Source organism: Mercenaria mercenaria, chromosome 2, assembly GCF_021730395.1.
Source record: "Mercenaria mercenaria strain notata chromosome 2, MADL_Memer_1, whole genome shotgun sequence".
Classification (NCBI taxonomy): domain Eukaryota; kingdom Metazoa; phylum Mollusca; class Bivalvia; order Venerida; family Veneridae; genus Mercenaria; species Mercenaria mercenaria.
In genome coordinates, this window is record NC_069362.1 from 47,252,161 (window position 1) to 47,264,516 (window position 12,356).

The 12,356-nt window shown below is 36.4% G+C and overlaps 1 protein-coding gene across 2 annotated transcripts; it reads left to right on the top strand.

Moving 5' to 3' along the window:
• The first annotated feature begins 2,633 nt into the window (after positions 1-2,633).
• On the top strand, positions 2,634-8,941 carry LOC128555100 (uncharacterized). 2 transcript variants are annotated; one of them, XM_053536517.1, is made up of 5 exons: positions 2,634-2,678; positions 4,251-4,313; positions 5,139-5,183; positions 7,940-8,087; positions 8,792-8,941. In XM_053536517.1, exons 2-5 carry the CDS (start codon positions 4,256-4,258, stop codon positions 8,883-8,885), a joined length of 345 nt encoding a protein of 114 aa, XP_053392492.1. In that variant the 5' UTR covers positions 2,634-2,678; positions 4,251-4,255; the 3' UTR covers positions 8,886-8,941. The 2 variants fall into 2 exon arrangements, with proteins under 2 accessions (XP_053392492.1, XP_053392493.1); XM_053536518.1 differs by lacking the exon at positions 2,634-2,678 and adding an exon at positions 2,699-2,722.
• Positions 8,942-12,356: the final 3,415 nt, after the last annotated feature.

A 12,356-nucleotide genomic window follows, 5' to 3' on the forward strand; every position in this document is an offset into this window, starting at 1 on the left:
CTCAATGACTATTATATAAATTTTCCTCAAGCTATCTGCTTAGTGATTTAAAAGAAACAATTCAAAAATGACTAGCTTATATAGGTCTATAAAAGAATCAGAAAAATAATTAAAGAAGATACTTGAAATGCCAATAACTAAAATGTATAAAATAACCAACAGAATGCTAAGACCCAGGCTTCTACGACCGTTTGATCAATAAGGACACAGAATGCCCTTTTCTGTTCAATGTAGAAATATCAGCCTAATGTCCTGGTGCAACTAGTATATTAAGCCACAAAAGGTTCTTAAATTGCCACTAGAGTACTACGACCCGGGCCTCCAATGCTTTTCAATCTATCTAGCTAAAGAATGCCTTTTGCTTTAAAAATGTCTACTTGGCACTGCCGTCCCAAAGTCCAAGCTTGACTAGTGCAACGCTTATTTTTTGCATTATACGTACACGTATAATCAGTCAATGTCAGTACGGTGTTCTTGTTAGTATTTTTATCCAATCAGTGTACGTTTTACATAGTTATGTTCAGTAGCACTACGTATTTCCTAGAAGAAGTAAGTTGGCGCATGCGCAGATCAAGAGGCAAGGCAAAGGACTTGGCTTCACTTCAGATGACTCTCAGTTCGCAGTTCGAGTTCGAAAGAGACACATCGATAACACTAATGTTTTTAATTAAATTATCTCGAGCAGTCGACATAAGATGTTGTTAGATCAAAATAAGATGTCGAGCGCTGAAAATAAAATGCCGGGCTCTCATGAGAGTTATGATGGTCATAGATCGATCACTTGAGGTTTTGCATCGGCCTAAAAGATTTTACAACACGACAATGCCACAAGACAATGAGACACGCCAATACGATATGATGCACGACAATGCAACACGACGCGCAGCAATAATGTCGCAATGTCGTGTCATTTTGTCGCCTGTCGTATCGTGTGTCGAGCGTCTTGTCGCATTGTTCTGCTCCGTGCTGTGTGTTGACCTTCTTATTTACTAGGTCGACACATGACATGCGATACAGCTCGGGACAATATGAGACGACGCGAAACACAAAGTTCAATATACGATACGAGTGGTAACACGATGCGCGACATTAACGTTACATTACCTAAATAAGATTCCATAGGATTCCATAGTTTATGCCTAAAATAATTTTAGTACTGTGGTAAGTACCGCCTTTAAAGATCAAATCAATAACGTATACATGGCATGGCATCATTGAAAAGCAAACATGCAGTTCAGAACAGTATATGATCCCGTATTCCACACAATGCATACTCATACAAGCATGCAAGCACGTACGCACTCATCTTATCTCATCTTATCTCATCTCGGGTTCAAATAATTGAAAGTAATGTCTAAGTTGTAAAGACTGTTGAACGTACCTTAGTTTTTCCCCCCTTTTCTTTATATATACTACATAAAGCGTTGATGTTGCGACAAATAAAGGTGGACAAATTCTTGCGACTTTTAGCGTTAAATGTGTGACATATAACGGCAGACGATTTTGCGACATTTAGCGGTGGTTGCGACATTTAACGTCACTCTTGCGAAATTTAACGGTGGTCGCGACATTTAGGGGTGTTTTGACATTTAACGGTGCCACAGTCATGTTTATGGATCAAAGTCTAACACAGCGGTAATGTCCCTTACTGGTACAGTAGACACTGACGTCATTAGGATCACATGGTTTTTCCATCGGCACGTGATTTGCTCGAAGGCAGGGGTGATTGTTTGAGGAGGTTGCTGGGAGGCGGGTGTTAAACGTAGATCAAATTTGAAATGGCCTAATGTAAAATGTATAATTCTATTATGATGTTAACAAAGTAGACGGTAAGTTTAAGCATAGCTTACAGCAAGGTCATGATTGAGAAGACATCTTGGTTTACGAACCAAATGACTGACAGGCCAGCAATGTTATGTTCATCTTGGTCTGTTGTTTTCCGTCCGTTTCACGCCGTCGTAGCCTAAAGGCAATTAATGTCACTGTCTGTAAAGATGATCAAAATCAGTGACACACTTCTTATCTTGTAACAAACGATTTGGTACAAAAGAAGATTTGACTTTGGTATGGTGTGTTATCTCGCCTCACCTAAGCAATTTAAGTAACATCATGCATGAGAACCTAGATATTGGTGTTCTGAAAAAATGCAGTGGCGTCTATAATTGAAATACATATGGCATGATGAACTTATTGCATGTCTATATAGCCGTATATGACGGATACAGGAATTAAGGGAATGTCAAGTGCCTAAACGCCTAAAACATAATATTTTGGAAAGCCTAAAATTGAAACATCAGTCATTTTAGAACAGTTCGCCCGCGAAACTCATATCAGTCGTACATGTAATTATACATGGAAAGTTAGGGGGACCGGGCGAAAGTCAAAATTATAAGCTATGATTTATGTTACAGCTTTGTTTATTATAAGAAAATTTGAAAGATGATATTGTGTCAATAGAGGGGCATGCCTCTGGTCTAACTAGAATTTCCTTCCTCCTCTAAATCAAAGTTCTGGATCCACCGCTGGTAATGCGTGACAAACTGGTGCATTTCCAAGCTGGTTTTAGAGCGGTCAATGGTTTAGGTTATCTGTAGTAATGCGCACGGTTATCAACCTATAAAAATGGACCTGTGTATAACCAGTCATTTGCGGCGTTATCGCAGACCAGATCGGAACAGGTACACATTAATATGTTTTAAAAATTATGGAATACGGGCTTAAAGTAAGTTAAAGTAGTATATTTACCTACCTTTCTATTTACTTTTACGTTTTAGATCTCCGAGAACTGTTTGATTTCTATCAAAGACTTCTTCAGCTATGGAATTAAGTTTGCGCCATCGACGTTTTGAGCAGACAGATACCCGACAACTTGAAATTAAGCATTAGATTTCAACTTGAAATGTTGTAAATTTATCGCGAAAAATCGAAACTTAAAAATTGTAGGCACGACAGTTGTCACGCAAATTTCAACTTCTTGAATGATCCTTGAATTAACGACATGACAACTTGAAATGTAATGCTTCATTTCCAGTTGCCGTGGGGAGTCAAAGGCAAAACAGGATTTTATTTGGATATTTGTGATCGGTCCTCATAAATTGACATGAATATAAAATAAGCAGGTGTAACAAGTTTATATATAGTATTTAACCGCATCCTTATTTCCGTAAATATGACAAACTTTTGCAATAAAAAGCATTTTTGAAAATAACTTCGAAAAATATCCAAACTTTACGATAAGTTTTGATTAATCTAAATTAGCATAAAACAGTCGAAAAATGAGTAAACGTGTCCGCACCCTTTTGTCTGGGTCAAAACACCAGACTATTTCTACTATATAATGTGCTTAATGATTATAATGTGCCAGGGACTGTGTAAAATCGTGGTAATCCGACATTCATAGGCCATTTATAGCTAAATATTGTCATTTACGGATACAAATTTTAGGACAAAGTTTGTTAGTTTTGCGTTTAATATTTTTAACATACAGTGACTTTGTTATTTACCTAATTATCGGATGCATTTAACACTGCTGAGTTTAACGCCACACAGAAAGAGTTATAAATAGGTCATATGGCGACTTTCCAGCTTTAAATGTTGAAGGAAAGCCGCAGGTGACCCTCTATGCATTATAACGTAATATGGGCGGGCACCTGGGTAGAAACACTGACATTCCATAAGCCAGCTGGATGGCTTCCTCACATGAAGATTTCAGCGCCCTAGGCGAGGCTGGAGCCCAGTTTGCTTAGGGGCAGGTGATTTTGGACCAGAGACATTAACCACTCGGCCACGGAGGCCCCACACTTTTATTTTACAGCAACAGCCGAGACTGATATTACTTTTCTTGTGGTCGCCATATCAGCAGACACGTACAGAACCATGCGATATATATCATATTATACCAAAAATGAAGTTGGAAAAAATGAGATAAGAAAAGAATTAATGAAATTGCAAAATTATGAATACCTGGTATCGATTTAAGACGCACGGGCTATATCATTATAGTGACATGTTGCCGCATGTGCTACCTACATTAACTATTTCCTTATGCATTTCTTTTATTTTTAGATAACGCATGGCTAATACATTAGTGCCAGACTAAAATACCAAGTTTCTTGACTGATTGAGATCAAATGTTTCAGAATGGCACAGTATATAAAATATACAGCACTGACAATTTAAGTTCTAAATGTTCATTTAAAACATGATGCAAGGAAAAAATGAATATATGTTTGCGAACTGTTTACTTTCAGTCAAGATGAAGCTGTTGCTACTATGTCTATTACCGGTCGTGCTATGTGCACCTCTAATTAAAGGTAACAATTATAAAAGTCAATAAAATCAATCTATTTAAGTTTTTATGCTTGAGCAATTTTAGTTGTTTAAATTTGGAAACTTTAGATAAAAAGGGCTTATTGAGTTTCTGCTAGGTGAATCAATGGTTATGTTAATGTCACAGTGTGAGAAAAATATTAAGCGGGACCGGTACTCGAACCCGGGTCTCGAAATGGTGCTCTAATACTTTACTCACTGAGCTGTGAGGCTAAAAACACATTAACTCCCTGCTCTATAATGATGTTCTTAACGGTGACATACTCCAACCCCTCCCCCACCCCGTCCACCCCCCCGCCACCCCGACCACTGCCATCTTAACATTCGTCTATATTAGTTTGGGATTTTAACCCGTGAACGGTATTCCAATGCCCTACCGATTGAGCTAGCAGTCCGCAAACACTTGTCCTCTCTGATTTGAAATCGTGTTCTTTACCGAGTGGTTCTCTACTGCCGTATTGAACTTTGTCCTCGAATTTCTAGTGGGACAGATAAGAAAGTGAAAATTATCTTGAAGCATAAACAGTAAAGGCCAAATGTCGCTGGGGGAGAAAAATATGCAGGCGATCTTGGACTCGAACCTGGGACCACAGAATAGTTCCGATTCTCTACATATTTTATCATTATATTTTTATTGTGACATTGAATCATTTTTAAAGGAGGTAATCTAATATCAATCATATTTACTGAAAAGTTCAAAAGTATAAACATTTTTGTTTTTTGCTCATTGTATTTTACCGTGCCTTTCTATCAAAATCTTTACTTTTTATTTATAACAGCTTACTTACTGTATTTTGCTTATATTTCAGATCAGAAGAGATTCCTCTGGACGGGATTTGATATCAGTTCAATATGTTAGTACAGTTAAGTTATACTATTGAAAATATGAACAGAAAATCCTTCAAAAATAATTGCTTTTTGAAATGTGGTTTGTCTGGTCCTTTGGGAACATGGAGAGCATTCTCTTCTCCCGAAATAGAATTCCGTTTGAGCGGGCGCTAGGGGGCGTGAGAAATATCAATAATAATGAACTTTTCATAACCTCTCATAAACAGAGCGAGTCTGCTATCATTTTGTTTGATTGTGTTATATACTTCCAAAGAATCTGCTAATAAATGAGCCACGCCATGAGAAAAACAACATGGTGGCTTTGCGACCAGCATGGATCCAGACCACACTGCGCATCCGCGCAGTCTGGTCAGGATCCATGCTGTCCGCTAACAGTTTCTCTAATTGCAATAGGCTTTGAAAGCGAACAGCATGAATCCTGACCAGACTGCGCGGATTCGCAGGCTGGTCTGGATCCATGCTGGTCGCAAAGCCACTATATTGGTTTTCGCATGGCACGGCTCAAATGTTATTTATATTTATGTACCAGTCATGTAGATACGATTTAATTTTTTTTACATTCTCTCTAACCAACCGCATCATACGTGCTCTAACGCATACGAGGAGTCTACAGTTCGTCTAGGTTATATGTCGAGCCTATGCTGATTATAGATATAGAAACAGTTCATAATGAAATTGCATAAAAAGAACAAATAGTTGCACCGACTTCGGGTTTTTCATTTAATGTTGATATTGAAGCTTTGAGATCTGACGTGCAATTTATGTGACATTAAAAAGAGAACCTATAAAAAACAACAGTCAACACCTTTTACTTGTCACACCTGAATCGACCGGATGCGCTAAGTTCAATTTCTGTCACGTTTTGCTACATTATACTACATTGTGCTACATTCTCTCAATGTTGTCACCACGTTGTAGTACGTTGTGGAAAACGACAGCGAATTTTGTGTAAAAAAAAAGATTTCACGTTTTGTCACGGTTGATCACGTTTCAGCATGTTGTTCTACGTTGGCTCACCAAACCTAGATGTACGTTGCGGCCAAATCATGACACTGTTGGCAAGTTTTTCAACTATTTTTAAGCACTGACTTAAGCCGTGTCGGGTATATTAACAACGATTTAGTCAGCACGTGATAACGGGGCTCGACAAAAGTTAAACCTTCAAATGGGTTTTTCTACTTTGAGCGGTGTCAGCAATGGCTTATCTTTCTATTGTTATTTTAAACCTGGGGCATAGGTGGTTTAAGAAAAGATGCAGGCGGAATATTTAGACATGGAATTAAATTTCCAGTGTGAAGTTAAAGCAGGAATGTTGGGGAGGGAGGGAATGATACGGGACTGAGAAAACCCTTCCGTTATGAACGACGATTTGGACTTTTGGACAGATTTTTTTCTCAGTGAAGCTAGTATTATATATCGAGGGCTTGGCGCAAAGGATTGTATCTTGTTCTTTATTTATATACACTTACAATAGTTTTGCACCAAGCCCTCGATATGTTTTACTTTATATAGAAGAAAAACTTAAACCAACGGCGACGGCGACGCCGACGCTGGGGCGAGTGCAAAAGCACTATTTTTTAAAAGTCGGGCTAAAAATGTAACACATTCAACTCTTCCATTTTAACTTTACTAAATTCGCTACGTTTGTACACGTTTCAAAATATACGTGCAAGCATAAATATATAAGTGCATGTAATTAATTATAAATACATGTAACGCACAAATATATAGGTGAACATATATATAAATGTTCATGGATACGCACGACTGTATATATACGTCTCCTTTCAATGACGTGTGGATTTTGAAATTCATGCATTTGCAAGTGTAATTTGAGTACCTATACTATTGATTTAAATTTACAAATGAATTCCTAATTACAAGTGCATATTACACGTGTTTTATACATGAAAGGTGGAACATTTAGGAATAATGAAAACAATAAGACAATGAGCAAACATAGGAATGCTTGTAGTCTTACCTTGAAATAAATTCACCTTTTTTCCCAGCATTTTTCCCCATTCATTAGACGGGCGCTAGTGCTTTTGTGTTTTAATGTGTCTTTGTATTTTTGTGTCTAAGTAGTAAATCACCAAAGTAACACGTTTTATCTATGAAAACGTACCGCGAAACGGTCCGATGACTGTATCTACATCTTCATAGTGTGTGACCAAGGCTTAGCTAATACATCGCAAAAATACCCGCCGAGTATTAGTAAAAATCCGTTAGAAAACAAGGTTGAGCGATGGCTTAACTAATACTGGTTTGAGCCTTTCTTAGTGCTAGAGTTGAAAAACTGGCCATGTGACTCGGGCTTCATAGAAAATGTTATATACATGTATATAGCTAGTCGTTTCCAAATCGCTGTATGGTCTGGTATATTCTTGCATGCTAGACAAGATATCTAAATGGTTTAGATGGTGCTGGAAAAAAAATCATCTTACACCCTGGTGTGCACATATGAATGAATGCATCAGTACATACGCTTCTAGGGTAAAATAGTGCTTAAAAGAAAACCATGCGTGTTATCTTTTTAATATTTGAAGAATATGGTATGCAACAAAAATAACTGTTCACTGGTTGAAGGTGCGGATTGAAATATCTGGCTTTTGGATAACTGTTCTTGCAATAACTCGACAAAGTCTCGTTACCGCTTTAATATTTCAACAGTACCTTTAGCCAGTGAAAGAGTCTTGTAATAATGATATGATAAGTAATACCGTTAGTATGACGTCATAATTATGTTGATCTTTCCTTGCAGTTGATCTTGATACTTTGAAATGTGATGTGCAGAAATTGCTTGACAAAGTGGGATCGGACCCGAGTGAACAGGCGTGCGAAGACGAATGCTACAAATTGGTACAAGAAGGGCATTATCTAGCACACGGTTGCCCACTTGTTTGCCATTCGTAAGTTTATTGTGCAATGTCAAATTTTTATACATGTAAGCTGTTTCAGGAAGCCTTTACGTGTTTATGCTAAATGTATTAAATGACCAATCAAAACAACACGATTCTTGTTCTACATCAAGATATATTTTTGCGTCAAATTGCCATGAAAATGCAGCTCATTCATTTCTGCACTGTTTCTGAACCCCATCACTATATTGTTTTTAAACAGCATTTCATAGATATTTTGTTGTGCTTTATGTGCTTTGAACAAATTAACAGTTGCAAAATAATCGGTGTTCTGTTTCAATCGTGTGCTTTAGCAACAAATTCTTGCTGATTTCTCTAGTCATACCATGTCACCTGTTCGCCAGCTTACATACGACAGTTGCAAATCGTTAGAAATCTGCTTGTAAATAGAAATGACCAGTGAGTGTACCTTTTCCATAAGATTGAATATCGCTATAGATCTACTTATAAATAGAAATAATTAGCGTCACTTTCCTTCAGAGTTGAAACTTTGTTTAGGTCTACATATAAATTGACAGGTCTGGTATTTCTTTACTTCAGAGAGTAAAACTCTATAAATATCTGCTTAAAAACTGAAGTATCTGTTATTACTTTACTTCAGGGGGTTAAAAACTCGTTATTACTTTACTTCAGAGTGTTGAAACTGTTTTCAGATCTGCTTAATGATTAAAATGTCTGCTATTTTTATACTCCAGAGTGCAAAATCTAGCCCAATATTTCCATGAGACACCGAAACCAGGGGATGCATCTCTTCCATGTGGCGGACTTGTAACACAGGGAACCAAATAGGATCGTTTCTCTTTGTAATTGAACTTGAATGTAATACAAAGTCTATCTTGGTGTCATCTCTGTATTTTTATTGCACTTATTACATTTAACCCTTACCACGCTACATTTCTCTAATGAACTTGTCCATCTTTATATTGGACAGTACCATTAACTGTTAAAAGGGGTGCTTACCAAAAAAATACTGAATAGCGAACAGTGCAGATAATGATCAGACTGGGTTAATTCCAGACATTTTTAAAAAAGAGAATTGAGGTAATGTACAGGTTGTCGTTCGTCCTCTTATCCACATATGCACGTCTGTTTCCTTCGTATTATTTCTATGTTAGATCTTTAGATCTATTTGCTTTATGGTCAAACTTGACGTAAAAATTGTTTTACAGGCAAACTGGTAAATATATATATACCACGAAGTAGAATTTTCGCTTTATGCATGATTGATAAGTCGTACCATTTGAGAACAAAACATGTGGCAGGTCATGGATTTTAGCCGTTTTCTGAGGCGCAAGTTTTAAAAGAATTAAAAAAAACCTCTTAGGTAAGAAAACGTTCATATGATAATATTATAAACGAGATCTGTTAAATGAAGCTCTTCTGCCTAATACTAGCTTGCATATAATTTCTTTTTTCCTTGACAATGGGGCATGATTTTTCCAAAACGTAAGCCAAAGGTATGAAACTTGCCATATGAGGTCATGTGTGGTGCCAAAGTTGAGCGGTAAAACTAAATATATTTAGTCAAATAGTTCATGAGCATGTTGCTTACATAAAGAGCATTCACGAAATTCTATCTTAAAATGATTTTAACAAAATGAAAGCTAGAGGTATGTAACATTCTCTGTGTAATCTCATGACGGTGAAGGAAAGTGAAAAGTTTAATAGCTTTCGAGACATCATCTGAAGGGCAAAACTTCAACCAAATTTAAAAGTTAAAATGTGGAATGATGAAGCTAGACTTGTAACCTGCCCTTTGAGGTTATCTCATGATGCCATAGTCATGAGTGAAATTTGCTATACAGCATGACTGAAGTGCCATTTTAGGTGAAAAAGTGTGTGAATTTGTCATCTGTGGTGTCAATGAATTTGGAAATGTTTGAGGAGGTGTCAGTTTTTTTTTTAAATTTAACCCAGATAAAATTGAACTATATTTTATCGTATTAAGACAACTGGCTTTGCTTGCCCTTTTGAAGCTACATTATAACTAACGAAACAGCAGAACCGGCTCCAGACATTTCGAGCGGTCTAGAATAGTACCCCAAATCCTGCCATATATTCTTTAGGGCGTGAAAACTATCGAAATTGAACATCTTTATTCATTTGACATTGGAATTTTGATTGCAATTTATGTCAGGATTGCCCTGAATCATCTAACGATAGTTTATTTATTTTTTATTTATTTGGGTTTTACGGCGCACTAACACAGTATAGGTTATATGGCGCCAAACAGGACTACACATTTTAGTTCCACATCTCATTTACATCGAAATAAAAACATAAGGTATGGAATCAAAATTTGCATACCTGCTGGAATCACAGGGTTACTGCAAAACCAAGTGTTAAGACCCTATTAGTCGCCTCTTACGATCATGCAGGGGTAAGGCAGTGGTTCCAATTCTTTTCATTCACAGATCGTCCCAGAACCACATGGGGCATCTAACGATAGAGATACGTTCTATTCATCCTCTGAAACTTACTTCAACGTGCTCTTTAGATACTTTAATATTTCTTTAGTATGTAGTACGTTGAAAATATCGTTTTTCGAGAGAATTCTGGGATCCAGGTTTCAGGCGAGCACGAACGCCTGGTAAGTATCGGTTTTTGCTATACAACCATCGAAACTTACCAGGACGATACGCTTGACAACACCAGTTATATCTGTAGAAGGTGTACATAAAAATTAGAAACACAATTTTGGTATCAGTATTTTTATTATCAGCTGGCTGGTGACAGGACTGTCCAAGATTACCACGCACTAAATAAACTTTTACAATAGAAAAGAACATTGCCCTTAAATCAAATGTCTCGGCTTGAGTTTATTTCCTTATACAATAATGTGCATCATCACATTAAAACGGCCGTTTCGTATTTACATTTGACAATGCGAACTTGCAAAATTAATAGACTAGAAACAAGAAAATAGGAAAGTTTCTGTAAAAATCTTGTCTCATCAAAAGTGCAATAATCTGAGATGTTCAATGAATGTTTTTGAATTATTTTTGAAAATGTCAAACCATAGGCAATCGAGCAATCTTTTCCCGGTCACCAACACCATAATTAATTCTTAAAGGATAAATTACATGAAACAGCTGATTTCTGTGGCGAATTTAAGAGGTACACTAGGCACAATTTTGAAAATACAGTCAAACCTGTAATAAGAGACCGCCAAAAAATGGTCTATGGTAGAGTAGTCTAGTATTTGGTGCTGTTAATTAACTATGTGTACTATGAGTCATAAAATCATACAGTTATTATTAAACACTTTATTACAGTATTTGTCAAATTTACATTTCTGCAAAAAAAAGAGTCTTATCTTTATTGATTAATGTAAACAGTCCTCTTCTGTCATAATTATCAGTCATCATTGCTTTTCCTTAAAACAGTTATCAATCCAAGTCCAATGTAAGGGTCATGGCTCGCTCAATTATCAGTGGTCCAAAAAAGTCAATAAATAAATTGAAATTAAGTAAGACTTTTCCTCGATTTTTATTTTCAAATGAAAGAAAAATCTCTGTATCTCAAAACTGGTAAAGCGGACAGAATAATACTGTCTGGTCGGCACTAAGTTACTGACGAAAACAGTGAACAGCTTTTATTCCCAGTTGAATGACCTTAAAATTGTTTGTATGCGTGACAGTTTGAAAGCTGGATTTAATAGCCATAAAATGTACATGTGCGAATGTACCCGTGGATTTTGGACAGAAGGGAAGATTAAAACTTTAAATGCGGCCTCTTAATAAAATATATCTTTGAGGCCTCTAGTCGAATAATAAAAAAGTCATTATATGATAGAATTAATTTGTAGAGTAAAAGGGGATTTTAATTGGTCGTTAAAAAGAAAAAGTTACTTAAAACAGGTGGTCACATGTACGAATTTGGCTGTTATGCAATTGATGTATAGATTGTCCCAGATGACCAAGCGATATCAAACATTGCGATGTGTCTACCAAAACAGACCGATAATAACATCTTTTTTATCTATATCATCATAAGCACAGTAACACTTTATGTTCTGAATTCCCTATTTTGCAATTCACTTGTATGACCTTTTTCATTATTACATTTTTGCCAGTAAAACCGGATGATTGACTTTTTATTATATCTACATATTTATTTTATCCATAAACGAGTCTAATATTAAGACATAAAAAAACTTCTAATTGGCAAAACAACAAAAGACATATATATAGTAAATAACATTTCTTTAGATTTTTCGACGATGCCTTTGTTCAGCATGACTTATACCGCAATACCCAA